The sequence below is a fragment of the Pteropus alecto genome, unplaced genomic scaffold (genome assembly GCF_000325575.1).
Source record: "Pteropus alecto unplaced genomic scaffold, ASM32557v1 scaffold101, whole genome shotgun sequence".
Taxonomy (NCBI): domain Eukaryota; kingdom Metazoa; phylum Chordata; class Mammalia; order Chiroptera; family Pteropodidae; genus Pteropus; species Pteropus alecto.
In genome coordinates, this window is record NW_006432945.1 from 12,666,366 (window position 1) to 12,686,238 (window position 19,873).

The 19,873-nt window shown below is 46.3% G+C and overlaps 1 protein-coding gene across 1 annotated transcript in view; it reads right to left on the reverse strand.

The window, feature by feature from the left end:
• The window catches only part of PAPPA2 (pappalysin 2), a 210,180-nt gene that overhangs the window by 173,565 nt on the left and 16,742 nt on the right, over positions 1 to 19,873 (reverse strand). Inside the window, exon 2 of the mRNA XM_006907902.1 lies at positions 9,962 to 11,033. Coding sequence (XP_006907964.1) covers positions 9,962 to 11,033 — 1,072 coding nt within the window. The remainder of the gene's footprint in view (positions 1 to 9,961; positions 11,034 to 19,873) is intronic.

Below are 19,873 nucleotides of genomic sequence, written 5' to 3' on the forward strand. Positions count from 1 at the left end.
TTCAGTTTGCAAAGTCCTTTCAACGGGCGTTATCACCTTTAAACTTCACATGGCTTCTAACTGCCTACTGTTCAAATCCCTACGCCCCACACGTAAGGCCCCCTCACCGTCACTTTTCTAATTTTCCCTCTTTCTTATTCGTCCCTAGGGAATGTCCCCTCCTTTCGAGTTGTGCTTCTCGTAGTGGCCTGAAGAGGTCTGCACGTGACAATCTGTACTTTGGTTCATATCTTTGCCCTTGTTTCATAAACTTTCTCCTGCTCCTGACTATTCATGTTTTAAGAAAACCACCTCTCATATAATGTCCCTTCTAAACACTAAGCCCTTAGAGTTTTCCGTTTCCTGTCCCTCATCTCTTCAAGTATACATTCTCTAAAAGGATCGTTATGTAATTAAACAAATACCTGTTACACACCCACTATGAGCTAAACTCTTTGTTAGGCACGTAAGGCTTAAACCTGACACGCCATATGGAATGGGGGCTGGTGACACAGGCTCCGAAGTCTGACTTTAATCCCTCTTCTACCACTGCAATGTGATAGTTATTTAACTAAATTTCTATTTTCTTATATACGAAATGAAGCTAATCAAAATATCTGCTTCTTGGAGCTATTGTGAGCATTAAATAAGAGAATCCATGCAAAGTGCTTTATTTCATCGGTAAAATAGATACATGGTTGATGATAGAGAGACAGACAGACAGGGTTACGTTACCAGGAAAACGAAGGTCTAAGGAAATGATGCCTGTCAGGAGTTTCATCCCCAAGATGAAAACCCAGCTCGCCGCACCCCGCATGTAGGCACCACCTCGAGAGGGCTGCCCAGGGAGCCCTAAGGAATCTTCCCTACTGCCCATTCCTTTGCCACAGTTGCCTGAACACGAGGCTGGCCAGAAACCTACGACTTCTGACGTGACAGATAAAGATGAGTGGGACCAATTCCCACGGACTCGTTCCAGAATCTGAACGGAGATTCCGCAAGAAACCGAGGTCGTCGGCAGTGACATATGAGTCTGAAGAGAAGACCCGACGGGACAAAGCAGGGGCCACGGCAAGCCGAGTTCAGGTTCCAAGGGAAGCCGCAGGAGACGCGAACTACGAGTAATGGAGCCAACTGCTGACGAGCTCCGAAGGGCGCAGGTGCACCGAGATGTAGAGAACCCGCGGCCTGCGAAAGAAACAGGGTGCCCGAACCCACCTCGGTCCCGGCAGCCGTCTGGCTCCACCTCCAGCCCATGTGTAATTGTACAACGAGCCCGTTTCCTTTAGTTAACTTGAGTGAGTCTCTGTTCCTCGCGACCACAAACGGCCGACGAGCACGCCTAGTGAGGACCCTGCTGACCCGCGGCATCGTTTCGAAGAAGCTGCGTCTGATCGGCGGGAGCCGCCTTCCCCTGGGGACCTCCTCCTCCTCTTCCTGGCAGCTGTCGTGGACGCCTTCTCTGGCCTCAACAGTCACTCCATGTTCCTCACTTTCTGAGCCACCCGGGAGCTCAGCTACTCAGACAACGAGATAACAACTAAAACTGCTTAGGGCCTTTCCCTCCTCGGCTGACATACTCGCACTTTCATGGCGATCTTTACTTATTTGACTGACTTCTGAATACGGCAATTCTACCACGGTCATGAGTCAAGTAGGAGGGATTATTAGAGGGTAGATGCTGAACACCCTTTTTTTCAATACAGAGTAGCCTGCTCCCCGCTACCCACACCCTGGCCCAACACTGTCATTCTCCCTATGTCACTGATTTTTCATATACAGGTACATATATATATAAAAATTCATTTCAAAAATATCAGTGGAGCACTGCCCACGTTACGAGAACTATAAACAAGACGGGGGAAAGGGGGAAAAAAGAACTATAAACAAAGAGCCTTAAAGTCTTGTGCAAGAGACAGACAGCAACGGGCAATTACAGTAAGTATGATAAATATGTGCTTGGGCGGGGGGGGTGCAAATTTTTACTGTAAAGGGGTAAATAGTAAATATTTTAGGTTGTGTGGGCCACACAGTCTCCATTGTAACTACACAACTTCACCACATGAAAGCAGCCATAAACAATGTGTAAACAAGTGGATTCCAATAAAAGCGCATTCCAATACAATTTTATGTGGTGGTAGGCTAAATCTGGTCCATGGGCCACAGTTGGCCGATCACCATGCTAGGAGAAGAACATTCCTCTACTCGTCAATCATCTGCTGAATACTTCTTATTCCTTTTGCTGTTCTAAGTGAGAAGGCATTAAAATCGTAACCCAAACATACGAAAACTCCTTCTCTGACGAACTTCCATTCTAGCAGAGAAGATGGACAGTAAGCAAAATTTAAAATCTATATAACATATAGCTCATTAGTAGGAAATTCTAAAGGTAGAACTAAAGCAGGAAAGAAAGCATTAAGAGTCAGAAGAGTATGTGAAATTTTAGATGAGGTCACCAGGGAAGGCTTCGCCAAAGGTGACTTCGAGAAAAGACTCAGAGGAAGTGGGAGAACCAGCCTTCTAGAATTCCGGAGGGAGAACATTCCAGCAGAGTGAAATGCCACTCCCAAAGCATGTGGGAGGAGGGTGTCTGTCAAGTCAAGGGGCAGTGAGAAGGCCAGCATGGCTGGAATTAAGTAAACAAGGGGGAGCATGGGAGGAGGCGAGGCCACAAAAGTAACAGGTGCCACATCAGGTGGGGTCCTGCAGGTCAGAGTCACACTATTGGCTTTGACCTTGAGTGAGCTGGGAAGCTGCTGGAGAATTCTGGGCAGAGGGATGACTAGAGCTGAGTTACACTCTAATAGCATTACCCTGGCTGCTTTGTTAAAAACAGACTGGGGGCGGGGAACACAAGAGTAAAAGTGGGGAGACCGATTGTAATAACACAGGTGAGAGACCATGGGGCCTGAGCAGAGCAGGGGGTGAGAAGTGATGCTAAACAGACAGCAATTTGAGGACAAAAGGAATGTTCCCAGGACTGCGGAAGCGACATCCTGACTGAGAGGTAAGGGATAAGCAGCCGTCGCCCGAGTATCAAGCTGTGGGACTCAGGTCTACAGAGCTGCTGGTGAGAGGTCAGAGGCCACTGGGGTTCAGGAAAGTCATGGGTCAGCTGCTTCCACCCGAGGGTGACACTCTGTTGAAACAAATCCTCAAAAAAACAAAGCTGATGTCCAAGCTAATTGTGTGCTCCACCCACTCTACGACCCACCTCCCCGGGCGAGGGGAAGACCTAGCAACAAGGTTTAACTTTTATTCAGTCACTGAAGTAACATATAAACAGGGTTCCTAGAGAAAAGAAAAAAGGAAATGTTCATGAGTGTGCAGCTGGGGTTTTCTGGGTTCTTAGGCTTAAATCCTAGGAAGGGACCCCTAAGTGAAGTCACCCGAGACACTGGCATCAGGCCAGGGCACCAGGGCCGCACCCCAACTACTAGGAAAACACCCAAATATCTTGGTGTTGGGTGTAGTTGGTTGGAGACTAGGGTCTCTCCTAAAAACTTTCTAAGAGGAAATATTTTTAACCCAGATGCACCACCTGGCTCGCTCACAAGCCTCTTCGGCAAGGAAAATAACCATGAAAAGGAGAAAAATAACCTCGCCCCACTCACCTGGGAAGGGAGGGTCACTGAGCCAGCTGAACAGAGAAACTGGATGTCATTTACTCTATGACATGGTACCTATTGGGACCAGGGAGAAACTGGCCTGTCGGAAAAGGAACAGGAGACAGTTCTACCTGTAGGAAAACTTTCTGAGCTTACCTGTAAGGTGTTCTCCTGCTTCTTCCCTCCTATTCTCTTTGCCGGGGGAGATGAGTATGAGAAGGTGAGACCAGAGTCTTTAGAGTTCACACTGCTTGCAAGATTTGAAGCGGGAGGCAGGGGGGAGGTCAAGACCTTTTCTTCCTGTTCGATTTTAAAGTTTCTCCTCCACTTCTCTGCCCTCTTCTGCCCCTTACACTTATTTTCCGGCATAGGTGTTTTTGTTGTTGTTGTTTGTTTGTTTGTTTGGCTGCAGGGAATTTTGAATCCCAACTTCAAAAGAAACCTATCGTGAAGCCTGACTCACGTCTAACAGACCCACCACCGTGGGGCCCAGGCTGACCAGCCACAAAGGATGGGTGAGCAAAGCACAGCTGATCTCCAGCAGCCAGGTGTGTGCGGCACCAAGTTCCCCACTTGTGCCCTTTGGTGTCACGTGTGTCTGCCCTCCTGCCACAGGATATACACCCCATACTGCACACCTGCAGACACCACTCTCTCTGCCCCTGCCCACCCTCTGGAGGATTCTAAGGGAAGAGGGCCGTGTCCGAGCATGGCTATGTACGGCAGTCCTTCTGCCCTCGAATGTGCCAGTAGCAAAACTCAGGAAATGAAGCAGAGACGAGACGGTGAGACACCAATACACAGAGCCCTTAGCCCATCAAACAAGCGGAAGGCATCGCACTGTCTGCTTCGGAGCACGGTCTGACACTGGGCGACTGATGGCTCGCTTAAACTGTGCTCGGCTATTCATTTTTATTTGGTGATTTTTCTCTGCATGATAACAATATTATGAAATCTGACACATAGGAACCAAAGAGAGAGGCAAGCGGACTGTTCCAGATTTGGCTGGATACTAAGCTCAACCCCGACATGAAAAAGAGAAAGAAGATAAGAGATGGAAAGTAGATTGGGCAACAAAGAATCCTGCGTCTCCGAGATGCAACCTTAGAGACCAAAATAACAGAAACGATTCACAACCAAAAAGAAACCGAAGCCCGCAATGATCAGAGAAGCCGAGTCTCCCTTAGGACAGAGAGTGTCCCTCGGCCTGGCTTCCTAGGATGCGTCATAAGGAGTGGTCCGTGGCATTTGTGTTTTTCCTGGGGCGGACTCTCAAGCCCCTTCCTTCCTCAGCTCTTGCAGACCTTCTCTCAGAGAAGAGACTATGTAGCAATGGGCATCCAGCCCACACAGCCGTGGCTGCTCACAAGCCAAGTTCCTCTACTTTAGTAATTCTGTTCAACTGGCTGGGTAATGTATCAATAATTCATATCTCCTCCTGCCTAGCCCCAAGTCCGATAAATAATCGCTCTTTGATAAGTCCATCTGGGCTACAGATGTTCGATGCTGGATTCCTCAGGCTCTGCCTTACTCTCAGAGTCTCTGGGAGAGGGACGTCTTTGAGCTAGAGTTCTGGTTTCTCACTGGGCTCGGGGTAGGGGAACTGTTGAGTGGGATCTGAGAAATGAGAAGGACTGCTCATACACCGACCGTTGCACCTGCACGTCAGGAATCTATCTACAGGTGCCTCCCTCCCCTGCCTCCCAACTATCCCCGCTGAACAGTGAGCTCCCAAGCGGGCTCTGTGCCTGGCACACTGTGTGTTCAGTAAACATCTGGCGAGGCATTTGTTGAAGCTGGATTCCCTTCAGGGTCACATATAATGGAATCGTGAGCTCAAGTTCTGTGATTTCACTGCAGCGTTAGGGATGCTGCATATGGGTAATTAAGTTCAGAGACGACCAATAACTACATCAAGTCACAGGCCCTCGAGAATGCCAGGGATCTGTGTGTCCACGAATCCAAAGCGCTTTCAGATGAGCCACGGAGCGGAAGAGCAGTCTGCGCTCCGCGCTCTGCTTGCAGTGCCTCCCCCTGGACGGAGACGCCCGAAATTCATCAGAAACTGCCAAGCCCCTCCACTAAGTTGTGAGCACTGACTCTTTACATATTCCTTCCACTTGACTCTCTGCTCAGCTTACTGCATCTGGACATATCATAGGAATAATTGGTTTTCAAAATATTGTTCTTGCCAGTCAGAGTGATGCGAAACCCTGAAAATTTTTAATAAGAAAAATTCAACACAAGGAATACCAGGGAGAAGATGGGAGAGGGGAAAAGATCCTATAATGAAATAAATATAAGGGATCTGAGAAGAGAAGGGCTCGTCTCTCCACTCGGCTCTGCTCCAGATTCCTTCCCCCAAAAGAAGGAATTCACAGATAACCATCGTTTTTCAGTGGGTGAGTATAAACGTAAAAGTGTGGCTCTTACTGTAAGCAAGCACTAGATGGTTGAGGAAATCCTCTAAGATGAAAGACAGAGAGGAATATAGAAGAAAAAAAAGGAAAAAAGAAAAATTGATGACGGATCAATCAGAGTACACAGAAAAAAATTCTGAATGGATCTCATTTTTAGCATCAAAAAAGGTTGCATTCTTAAAATAAAAATGGATGAGTATAGAAAATCAAAGAATAAGGTCTTAAAATACGATTGCTAAAATAAAAACAGTAGAAGAGATGGAAGATAAACTCAAGGAAATACTACCCCCCCTCAAAAAAAATAACCAAGAGATAAACCAAATGAGAGAAAAAAAGAAGAAGAAAAAAAAGACAGAGAATAAATTCAGGAGATCCATCTCAGTAGAAAAAGAGAACAGAGAAAACTGAACTTTAAAAATCAAAATAATAATCTAACAGTACTTGCCAGAGGTGAGGGGCAGAAGGGTCGAAATTTAAAGGACCACTGTGTTCTCAACAGAAGAAGGATAAAAGTCCGACCCTGTTAATTTAAAAATATTTATTTAATTTTTAAAAATATTATCATACTATCCCAAAAACGAGGTTAAGATTCTAAACAATTTTTAAAAGAAAACAATTCTACTTCTAAGAAGACACAGAATTATCAGAATAGAAGCTAGAGGCCATTAGTAAATTTCTTCAAAAGTTTGAGAATGTTTCATAACCCCAAATTTTACACCAAGACAAACTATCGGTACTTGTGTAAAGGCAAAATCAAAACTTTTTGATAAATGTATTTTCAGAAAAAAATTTCCTAAAACACCATTTCTTAGAAAGTTACTTAAGAGTGTTTTCCAGTAAAAATGGGATCGAAAAAAAAAAAAAGGCAGTAAAGAGAAGTTCCAGGATGACAGCTGTGCAACAGACCTAAAGATGGCTGGTCAAGATTGAAAGTGGACAGAAAAATAGAATAAACTAGAAGGAAGAGCTCCAGAGTGTATTTAAAAAAAAAAAAAAAGAAAAGACATTAGATAGCAAAAAAGAAAGAAGGAGGGAAGAAAGGAAGGGAAGAGGGGAGGGAGGGAGGAAATAGAAACTCAAGGCGTAGGGGAGGGTGGAAAGAAACTATGCCAGAAAAAATATATATAATAACAGAATAATACTTTGTTCTGCAACAAAAAATACTTCATAGTCACGATACTGTAAATAAATATATATATAACTCATTTGACTAAAAACAGTAAAATGATGATATTGAAAAGGTAGAGGGGGGAGACCGTGGAAAAGTTATCCCATCTTTATCATATGAGCAAGTCAACGCATAATGTTTAAAATTGATGAATCAAGTAATAGAATATTGTGAGCTACAGAGGTAATTACCAGAGGAGACAGGTGACATAAATACGGGAGCGAGGCTAGAGAGTGGAGGAGGAGGGGGAAGAGGTAGGCAGGGGACCGTCATCCTCCCTCATGCCTTTCGGTACGATTTGATGTTTGTAACCATGAACATTGGTGACTTTGACTTAAATATCTGTAACTATCAGAAAGTATAAATAGTTCCTTTTATTCCACTAAGTTTTGCACGTAGGGGTAAGAAGGTTTGAAATACTTCCGGGTCTATAGATTAAAGGGATGAGTTACCATGGCAACTCTGTGGCGTAAGTTATAAACACCCACATAGGGGCAGTGGCAGTAAGGATTTAGAGAGACGAAAGGCCACACTGAGGAAAATGATGTGTGGATACCTTGAAAGACAGCTCTCTCAGGCAGGGCAGAGGGCTGCTGTAACGAACGAGTAGACAAATGAAAACGAGCCAGATTTCCCTCTCTGGGAATCCTAAGAGTTGGCAACCGCTATTATAACCGAGGTTTAGCTTCTGCTTAAGGTTATCAAAATCTAAAAACCAAACCCAAACAGAATCTTTCTTATGTGAATACTTTTGGTAATGTGATCAGTTCTCTGTGTATCATTATGTAAACAAAGGCTTCCGATCTGTCAGCTCTAATAATCATAATAATAACTAACGTTTAGTTCAGAACTATTTTTGTATATTGAAAACTTTTAGAGTCACCAAACACTTTCCTGTACCTTATTTCATTTGATTCATAAAAAAAAAGAACAACCTAGGATATAGGTAATGCAAAGTACTACTGCAATCACCCCCATTTTACCAACAAGCCATCTGACTTGCAGAGAGTGACTTACACAATTTACATAGCTAATTTTAAGTAGTGAGGAGTCAGGAATCCAGCTATATTTCCTGATTCCAAATCTTATACTCAACCCTTGACATCACATGCCTAAACTACAGGCCAACCTATTAACTGGTGTTAACTGACTGCCCACATACAGGACACAGTGGATTACTATATAAATTGTGACCAACAAACACAAAGGCAGCCAAGTAGGTATCGAGTGGGAGGTGAGATCCAGTCCTCCCACCTCCCACCAACACGACACCCTAGCTCAGGTGCGAGCCTTATTCTAATTTGTACAAAGGTACCAGGTCCGTAACAGAGAAGCCGTGCCCACACATACGAATTAACAAGTTCACCTCCCACATCTCTCCTCTCCTACCTCCCTCCAAAATTCCCCAGACCTCGAGTGGACCATCAGACGGAAATTCTCTTGTTGACTTCCCGTCTCACGTCGGAAGACACATCGGATTCGTTCATTCATTAAAATAAATTTGAGGTAAACAACAAAGCACCAGCTGCCTTTCTAGGCACTGGCAATGTCATCATTAACAAGAGCCCTGACTTCACGAAGCGTCAGACGGAAATTCTCTTGTTGACTTCCCTCTCACGTCGGAAGACACATCGGATTCGTTCGTTCGTTAAAATAAACGTGAGGTAAACAACGAAGCGCCAGCTGCCTTTCTAGGCACTGGCGATGTCATCATTAACAAGAGCCCTGACTTCACGAAGCTGACATTCCAGGCAGGGGAAGGACAAAGGAAAGCACAGGAAAACCTCAGAGGTGATAAGTGTTATACAGAGAACTGAAATTAGTTGACAGAATAGTGGTTGATTGGGTGATTTAAATTGGGGGTCCGGAAAGGCCTCTTCAGGAGGTGACGGTTCAGTAGATGTTGGAATGACAAGAGGAAACCCATCAACTGAAGAGGAAGGAAAAGAGGGTTGCAAGATGATGAAACAGCGAATGCAAAAATCAAGCTTGATTATTCCGTAGAACAGAAGGGAGCCTGGGAGGCTGCGCATCGCGGGCGCGGTACTGCGGGAGGAAGCTGGAGAGACAGGCAGGGGTCTGGCTGCAGCAGAGCCTGTGAGCCAGGCAGAGAGTCTGCCTTTTACTCTAGGTACAGTGGGGAAAAAAATTTAAGAAGAGGAATGACAGGATCTGATTTGCCTTTTACAAAGGATCTTTCTAGGTGCTATGTGGAGAACGGAATTCAGTGAGCAACATGGAAAGGCTCGTCACCTAAAGGAGATTTGTGGTCAGACGTAGGACGTCTTGTGTTCAGGAAGCTGCTGAACGCAGACCAAGCACATAAGAGGCCCCCACACGGATCTGTTACTCCGTGGGGACCTCAGACTGCGGGCAGGGCGCTCGCGGATGACTGGGCAGAGTGGTCTCTATCTACGGGCACCTGTTTGCTCTCTGTGACCATCCCCCGCTTCCTCTCACAGGCTAAGCTGCTCAGGTGTCTCAAGCGCCTGGTGCATTTGTCTTCAGAGCCCATCCCTGCGGTTCAGGTGCACTTCACACCACACACATAGCTGTCTGCTCCACAGAGAGCGAGTCCTGTGAGGGCTGTCCCCTGTCCTCGTCAACTCTATGTCCCTCATTACTTAACACAACACCTAGTGCTTCAGGAAAGCACAATCATGTCTAGAGGGTGAATGTTTTATTTGGGGGCTATGTGAACCCCCTTTTGTCTCCAGAAGCCAAAAGGAGAAAATGATGCTAGAAATGCACCCCAGAGCAGGACACCCCAAGCCCCGGTCCCTTACCTCCTGGGCGAGTCGGGGTCGAAGCAGGTCTTGTGCACGTCAGCCACCTCGGGGTCACAGCAGTCCCCATCGTCGAAGTCGTTCAGCATGTTGTTGCACTCCACGTGGCAGAGCCCATCCCTGCGGTTCCAGGAGTAACAGCGGCCGTGCAGGCGGCAGTCGCCCCCGTCATAGCCTGTGAGCGGGTGCTCGCACTCAGGGTCGCAGTGGTCATTGCCAATCTTGCCGGGCTCGCAGCCGACAAGCACGACCCGGAGGCGCAGCGTGGAGTTGTGGACCCGCTGGACGCTCAGCTGCCAGGTGATGTTGTAGCGGCCGAAGGCCTCGTTCAGAGCCTCGTGCTGCCGGCGGATCTGCTGCTCACTCACCGTGGGGTTCAGGCCCTCGTCGTCACAGATATTCACCACCTGGTAGCGTATCACCTTCTCCCCGCGAAGGGGCCAGTGCCCGTTGTACTGGGAGATGAGTTCTACGTTGTCACAAGCCGTCCGCCCACAGAGTGGGGGCTGCAAAGGTGACAGGATCTCAGGCTCCAGCTCAAAGCCCTGGAGAACCTCAAGTCGTGGGTACTTCTCCTCTCTAAAGGGGGCCCACTGTTCTTCCAGGGGCTCGAAACTGGCCGTCAGGACCAGAGTGGTCAGCTCCTCCACCCCACTCGGATGCTGAGGACTGTGCTGGAGGTGGCTTTGTGAGAGGGCCGTTGACCAGAAGACCAGTGTGCCCAGGTGTCCGCGGAAATGGTGCCCGTGCTCAGAGCTATCCCCCCCCAGGAGCACAGAGCGGCAAGACGACATGAAGGGGCTGTGCAGGGGGCCGGACTGCTCTGGACTACTGGCCACCTGAGTGCCATCCACATACAGGGCCATACGCCGTCCATCGTAAGTGGCCGCCACGTGCGTCCACGTGCCTGGCTGGTAGCGCCCGTGGCCAGTCACGACGGTGGCTTTCTTCACACGGTCGGTGCGAAGGGAGAAGAAGAAGCGAGCATCCCGCCTGCCCGTGTCCTTCCCCGAGCGGATGCCCAGGGCCCAGCCCTTGTCACTGACAGTGTGGGAGCAGTTATCAAACACACCTGGGAAAGAAGGGAGGATCGAGGGGAGAAATGCCAGATACAAAGGGGGATGGAGAGAGGGAGAAGAAAACCCGTGTGAATAGCAAGAATGTAGGTTTTTAACGGGAAAAAATTAAGTCACACAGATTCCCCCCACCCTAAGGTGCCTGTTCAGTACCCCCACATCAGGCCCTCCAGCAACATCTATCCCTAAATGGAATCTGATTTGAAATTTCATCCAATTTAGCTCATTTCGTTACTCTCAAATAACCATACCGGAAGTCGTAAAGGGGATGTCTAATGTAAGTGACAACCATCCTCTCGCGCTTTGTCACAGATGTTCCTCCTGCTGACTTTCGGTCCATGCCTTGTCTCTCTGATCCTAGTCCCTTTTCTTTTCCTCAAAGCCATGAGGGTAGTCATAGTTTTTACAAAAGACGGTACTCTCTTACGCCCTCAAAAGGTCATTTTCCCTAATGAATACCGAAATGGTGATTTTCATGGGGAAAACAAGGAGCTGATGAATCAGGGAGTCCCATCGGAGAAGACTGTACATCCCAGACATCATTCCCAGCCCGCTATTCCCTCTAGTGTCTCTCTAAGGTCAAGGACACCCCATCCACAAAGACCTGTTGCTCCCCAGAGTAGGCAAAATGGCATTGCCCCATGGCCTTAGCCTGAAAACTTAGTCCAGTCAGTTAGAAGAAAGACTGTCCTATAGCCAATGATGCCTGCCCCAGGACGGAGCAGATGGAACCTGGCCAGGTGGGTGAAGATCCTCACCACTCTCTACCCTACCACCTTGCTCATCGCACACATGAGACTGTCAAGTCCCGCTGGATAAACAAAAGGAGGAACACCTGTAGATAATTAGATCATCAATAAGCTGGCAGGAGGAAGGAGTAGTCAGGTCATATGTAACATGAGGAACGCTGAAGGCAGTTTGGAAGCCTTCAACGTTTCCATCTTTGGTCATGAACCCACCATCTCCTCCCAGGAATCTCTTCGAATACATAGCTGCATTCCTCTACTCTGGAGGGTGTGAATGGAGAATTATTGGATTCTATTCTCCCTTAAGAGTGAATAAACCAGACTGCAGTGAGGCTGGAATTGCAGTCTGTATTCAGACAAACACAGGTTTAGCCCCAACCTTGAATCTACAATCTGGGAGCTCCAAGCTCCACCCCTAGGTGGTGGCAAGAGTATCATGCTTGGTTACTTGGAGGGCTGTCACTCTACTAAAGCATAAAAAGTTCACATTTCATCTCACTGTTATGCTCCTCCCGGAAAAAAAGCATTCCACTTGGAATTAGCCATCTCAGTCCATCAAACGTTTACTGAACACCCCATTCAAGACAGACACCAACAATCCACCAGCTTTGGGGAAAAAAGGCAGTTTCTGCCCTTGGGAAGTCTCTTGGGGAAGCGAGAAACATAGGAGATGACTTCGGAATAAAATCAGAACTCAGATCAAGGGATACAGAGGTGAGTGAAAACAGAGCCAAATCTCAACCCACAGATCAGAGAGGATTTCCTGAAGGGATGAGACCCAAATCTACCCTTGAAGAGTAGGGAAGAGCTGGCCAGGCAAAAGAATTACAGAAGATCATCGCACAGTGAGGACGGCAGGAATGAAGGTACCTGGGGTGAAAGAGGTCAAGGTATGTCTTATATAACACAGTAAGGGGCTTGGGCTATATAAGTTATGAAATATGTAGAGGTTTTTGTATTGCTGTCAAATGCCTCTGATATCCTGAGAGCATGCAGAGTAGCTGTAGCAGGAAACATGCCGAGGTTATCGGCCTTGCCTGCACACTAGATCTAACTGCGATTAAGACACATAAGAAAGTTTCCAAAGCTTGCAGATGGACAAGTGTGGCCCAAGAAATACATGAATACCAAAAAAGGAACCATGCACTTGTGCGGTACATATTTATGAAGACATGCGATGCAAGCTGCCAACCTCAGTCATTGGGGCTGGCGATTTCCATAGTGATCCAATGCTCGTTTGACATCGTGGAGAGTTCAGTACAGTGCAGAAGAGAAAGCTTAATAAATAAATATAATGAAATACACTGCTGTTGAAAGTATAAGTAGCTTATGAGTGAAAGAAGAACCTCTTTATTAAAACATGGACATGATGTAGCAGAAATTCTCCGCTGCCAACCTCAGTCATTGGGGCTGGCGATTTCCATAGTGATCCAATGCTTGTTTGACATCGTGGAGAGTTCGGTACAGTGCAGAAGATAAAGCTTAATAAATAAATATAATGAAATACACTGACTGTTGAAAGTATAAGTAGCTTATGAGAGTGAAAGAAGAATCTCTTTATTAAAACACGGACATAATGTAGCAGAAATTCTCCCTATGGTTACTAAATGTCAACTTTCCAATGCTGATCCATTCTCTTAATAATTTGATTCCTAGAACACACTTACCATCCAAATCTACCTGTGAAACTAGGGCCACCTTGATTAGACTGTCTGGGAAAGTTACGAAGCCCTCAAACCAAATAATTCCAAGAGAAAAGTTTAGACAATCCCAGATTAAAGGTTTTTCCAGTTCATCCAGAAACATTCACTGTAAGATTCCTTAGGACCTGAGTTTATAGAAAATACCTACTTCACTGAATCTTCTACACTGGGATATGGTGCTCTTTTTATAAATATTTTTTCCTTCACTTTTTAGCATGTAACAATATCTCCCATTTATATCATACCTGAGCTTTCCAAAGCAATCTTATAGAAACTATCATTTAACCAGCAAAGCTATCTTGTGAGTGAGGCAAGATTATCATTACCAACCTCTTTATATAGATAAAGATACCGTGGCTCTGAGAGTTCTGGTGTCAGGCTGGGTGCACAGGGAACCCCGGCGTCATGACTTGGAGCCCAGAAAAGTTTTCTATGGTGGGAAAGATCATGGTGCATGGTGGTGACAAACGCTAGTCAGGCAAGAGTTTCAGTCCCTAGTCTACCACTTACATGCTATGTGACCTTGGAAAAATTATATCATCTTGCTGAGCCTCAGTCTACTCATTTGAAAATTGTACCTGTAAAATGAAATCTGTCACTAGTCTGCTCTTCAGCATCCGTCAGCCATAAGCTGAGATCACAAACCTACCTCGTGAGGTTGCTGTGAGAATTAAGGAACACGTGGGAAAGATGTGAGCACAGTGCCTAGCTACAAAAATGATCAGCAAACACGAACTATGATGCTGAGAAGGCATTTGATAACGAGATATCAAAAAGAAAAACAAATTAGATATAAAACAGCGTTATGCTGGTAAATGTTTAACTACTGAGGGGGAAAAACAGGCAAACGAGTCCTCATTTGTAGCATTTGCCAATTTCTGTGGTATAAGTATTCCCCCAATGGCCAATTTTGAGTTACCAATATGATGGCACTGAACACGGGGTTTGGAAGAGACGCGCATCACTGGCCCTGGTGAGCCAGTCTGACCCAGCGCCACCACTATAAAGACTAAAAGGCAAAGCAGATGCAGGCTGCCAAGTGTCTCCTTCTCCCTCTGACTATTAAAGAGCATGTGGCTGCTTTGCTGGTGACCCGACTTTTTATAACCTAAAAGATGTAAATGTGATTTTAAGATTTACTCTAAAGCCACAGTAATCAATATAGTGTGGTATTGGTGAAAGAACAGACAAATAGATCAATGGACTAGAATAGAAAGCCCGGAAATAGACCCCCACAAACACAGTCAACTGACCGCTGACCAGGGGCAAAAGCAACACAATGAAGCAAAGACAATCTCTCCAGCAAACTGTGCTCGAGCAGCTGGACATCCACGTGCAAAAAAAATAAATCCAGACACCGATCTTATGTCCTTTACTGACATTAACTCAGAATAGATCACTGATCTAAATATAAAATGCCAAACTAACTATACAGGAGAAAACCTAAATGACCTTGGGTATGGTGACCCCTTTTTTAGACACACCAAGACAAGATTTATATAAATGATATAATTTATAAGCTGGACTTCATTAAAATTAAAAACTAATGCTCTGCTAAAGACAATATCAAGAGAACTAGAAAACAAGCCACAGACTGAGAGAAAATACTTGCAAAAAAACATCTGATAAAGGACTGTTATCCAAAATATACCAAGAACTCTTAAAACTTAACAATAAGAAAACGAACAACCCAATTTAAAAATGGGCCAAAGACTATAACAGATATTCAACCAAAAAAGTTATACAGCTAGCAAACAGGCATACGAAAAGATGCTCCATATCCTATGTCATCAGAAAAAGGCAAACCAAAACGACGAGACACCACTGCACACCTATCAGAATGGCCAAAATCCAGAACACCGGTGACACCACCGAATGCTGGCGAGGATGTGGAGCAACAGGAATCTCATTCACGGCCGGTGGGAATGCAAAGTGGTGCAGCCACTTTGGAAGACAGTTTGGAAATTTCTTAAAAACTAAACATATTCTTACCATGTGGTCCAGTCATCTCACTCTTTGGCATTTATCCAAAAGAGTTAAAAACACTCTCTCTGCAGAAACCTGCGTGCACATAGTTACAGCAGCTTTATTCATAGTTGTCAAAACTTGGAAGCAACCCACATGCCTTTCAGTAGGTGAATGGATAAACTAACTGTGGTCCATCCAGACAATGAAATATTATTCAGTGCTCAAACTAAATGAGCAATCGAGCCATGAAAAGACATAAATGCATATCATGGAGAAAACATAAATGCATATCACTAAGAGAAAGAAGCCAATCCGAAAAGGCCACATACTGTGCAAGTCCAACTATATGACATTCCGGAAAAGGCGAACATATAAAAGACAATGAAAAGATCAGTGGTTGCCAGGGGTGGTGGGAGAGCAATGAATAGACAGAGCACAGAGGACCCTTAAGGCAGGGAAAATAATCCGTATGATATCATAATGATAGCTATATCATTGTGCTTCTGTCCAAACCCGCAGGATGTACAACAGCAAGGGTGGACCCTCAAGTAAACTATGAACTTTTGATGGTTATGATGTGTCAGGGTATTTTCACTCTTGATTTAAAAAAAAAAAAAAGTGCCACTCAGGCGAGTAATGTCGATTATAGGGGAGGCTTTGGGGGTGAGGGGGCAGAGAGCACATGGGAAACCCCTGTATTTCCCTGTCAATTTTATTGTACACTTAAAACTGCTGTTAAAAAATAATAAGGTCTTTTATTTTAAGTGGGGAAAGGTAAATTCTGCCTCCACTCTGGGTTTTGGGCCTTAAGGAATCTGCGCTGAGCGCCCGGCAGTGACTAATCGTGCCTGTGACATAAAACCCCCTTCGGGGGTGCAGGTTCAGGGTGCAGATCTGTTTTTCTGCACCCTTGAACCACACGCTGGGACACAGAGCAGCCTGCACAGCTCACCCACACGCTCTCAGGACGGACACCCAGCCCTGCTCCCTTAACTCTGTCAAAAAGGAGCAAGGTGGACCCTGTCTTGAAAGAAAAAGTACCAAATCCCCACATCGAGGAGATTCCTCTTCCTTCTCAGTCTAGCAGAGTGAAGCTGACAAAACGAGCTCCGTCTAAGCCAACACATTCTACGTGCTCAAACTCTGAGCTTGTGCAACGTCGAGGTTTTATAACTTTGGATGTACATGTGATAGAAGCAAACGCGTTATAACTGTTGTTTATTCATCAAAGCCACATTCTTGGGAGGAACAGAGGGACCAGATCATCAGTATGATTTATGAAATCACTCAACACTAAACTGAACTATGATAGCCCGTGGATTAGAAAAAGTCAGATCGAATGATGTAACTTGAAAAATGGTGGTAGAACTGAAGCCAAACATTTGGACCATGTCATCTTAAACCTTTAAGCATCGTCCTTTTAGCTCGTTTGGAACTGGCTTCCATTATGTATCGATGTTTACTAGATTGAAAATTGCTCCAACACCTTACCTTGCATTTAATCTAAGTTTAGAGAGGAAGGGAGGTAAACTGAGGGAGCGTATCTTGTTCATTTTATTCCTGCGCTCAACTCCACGGTGGCAAGTATGTTTAGAGACCCTCGGTAGCTTCACAGAGCTACATATTCATGTGGGTCTTTAGGAAAAAAATCATTTGCACACAGTCTCTACTATTATCAATTGCCAGCATTTGAAATTAATAGAGTTAATTTCCCTCAAGGGGAAAAGGTTTCTCTCAAACTGGGATACAGTCTCCCTGATTACAAAAAAAAAAAATTCTGAAAACAGAGAAGATCCCAACTAGAATGTTACAAACTGTTTAACGGGGAAATACTTAAATGTGGCCCCTGGAGAGGAGGAATCCTGCTTCCTCCCAATCCTTGGGCTTTTTCTTTGCACTCAGGGGGTCTGCGCTTATGCAAAGAAGAAAGGAGACTGAATCTACCTTTTATGACATGTCTGCTGTGCTCCAGACACTGGCCAAGTGTCACAAATGTATGAGCTGGATTTTATTATCCTCCCGTACAGAACGAAAGACAGGGAGGATCCCGGAAGTTAAGGGGGTGGTCCACGGTCTTACAGCTAGGAAGGGCCAGAGACAGGGACCGAAACAAGATCTGCTCAACCAAAGTGCCGTGTTCTTCTCATCGCACCAAGACGTTCCGAATCCTGAAACCCAAGTTGTTAGCTGCTGCTTGGGAGCAAGGACAGAAAAGGGCCGTGAGCTGGGCATCATCAAATTTTCGGATCGCTTCTTGAAGGTGAATGGGATCTGACTCTCCAAAAATACACAGGCTAACGTCCACCCCTGGGGATAGCGTGGAGCGAACAGATGGACTAGAACGATGCTTACTATTTCCCTGATGGCCAGGACCTAAATTGACAAGCTGTCTTGCTGAATATTTGGTAAAATTTCCGGGTGGCCCTACAGGGTCTCCTGTGACACGTAACGCTCAGCAATCAATTCTAAAGCATCCCAAGGCAAAAGGGGAGCTTCTTATCCCAAAGCCAGGACCGTAACTGAAGGTTGGGGAAAGTGAACAGCCCTCAACTGAAAACTCGCTTCCAGCTCAGCGGCTCCCATCTCCATTTGCTTTTCTCTTGGTTTCTCCACTAGGTATGCAACCAGCCACGGAGGGCTCTGTATGAGGAGCAAATGTCATGGAAGGGAAGTCAGGTGGTCCGGATAGGACAGGCTCCCACCCCTCGACTGCTCTGATTGCTCACCGCCTTCCCCAGCAGACAGCTTCCCTCTTCCCTACTGGAATCTTCTGTCCGTTGGTTTTGACAGAAGGGACTGCCCTGACCGCAAGACCAGAGAGAGGGAACTACGCTTCGGCAATGCTCTCGGCATTATAATGAGGAGAAAAGCATCATCCATCCCAGCAGTTATAGAAGTCGACACACAGTGAGAAAACAAAGACTCTTCTGAGAACTGTCAGGAGTCAACCTGTCCTTGGCATTCTTAGTCTTGGTAGTAACAAAGGGGAAAAGAGCATCTTGTGCCTTTTCTTCCTCAAAGCAGAGGAGTATGTGTGTTTCGGGAACATTATGCGAACTCATTTCAGAGTGTTGAAACAACTGGAAAAGCCGACACGATGCCCCTACGAGGCTAGGCAGGCCCAGTGCTGAGCATGACGCAGTAGGACTTCATTCTCCCTCATGATACCTTCCCAGTCAAAATCTGCTCCCTAGTCAACACGTCACTTTTCTGACACCAGCACAAGTGCGGGCTCAGCCCCGTAAATATCGTATCGCTCCCTTTGGTTCAAAGACCTCCCATCTACGGGGATGTCCTTCAAAAGCGAGCTGAAGTTTCACCACGCCCTTGAAGCCTTCCTCGACTGCCCTAATCAGTGAGTGGTCTCTGCAGCTTGCTGAGCCTCACGATACTACTGCAATTTTCCTCGTTCGGCCAAGCAAGTTGAGCATTTCCTGGTGACGAGAGCTTGTCTTAGACATCTGTGAACTCTCCACGCGATCCAAAAAGAAACAGGTTCTAGCTCCTGCTCTGCACCCACTCTGCTCCGGAAATCAAAGTGCGTCATGGGAGTCTTGACTCCCAGCAGGAACATTTCTCACCAGTTTTTTGTTTGTTTGTTTGTTTGTTTTTGTTTTTGTTTTTTTATTGCAGAGCAATAACCCTGCAATTGCATCTGACCTACAGGGATGATGGATGGAAAGAGGACCAAGCATTCTCTTCGCTGTGCAGCTGCAGGCGCTCAGACTTGCCCATGACGTAAGATGTGCTGTTCCCCGGCCTTCTTATCATAAGCTGCTTCCTTCTGGTCCTGCACACCTGGATAACAGCACGTGTGGTAAAACTTCCTGAGAGCTCTTCTTGGGCAAAGCCCCATCCTCGAGGGATCACCTCCCCGTGGCGGAGTCCACAGAGGAGACCATTTAACAACAGGTCGAGGTGGCTGAAGACACAGATAAGGCCCAGGCGGCAATGCCGCTCTTGGCACAGACACGGCTGCGGTATCCCCAGGGGGGAGTTCTCTGCAACTCTGGGAGGATGGAAGTCGGGAGTGAGCGTTCTGCTTTTCCAAGAAGGCCCCTCAGCTGCCGGGAAGGTGAGGCTTGACCAGCGGCATCAGCGCTGATAACTGAAAAAACACACCGTGTGGCACAAGCTTGTTTTTAGGAGGAAAATGACCTAGAACCAGGGCCAGGTTAGGTCATGACCATACATCCACCTGCTACAGGCCTGGTCCCCTCTTGGGATGTTGTGCCTGTGCCACCCCCCGCCCCCACACACACACACACACTCACACACACACACACTCACACACAGGGCTCTCCACTGCCTTCTGCACAACTACTCACCCGGCTCCCCACCCCGGACAGTGCAAGGGGAATGAACGGGCCGAGGACAAGGAGCAGACAGGCCATCCATCAAGGCTGTGCAGCCTGGCAG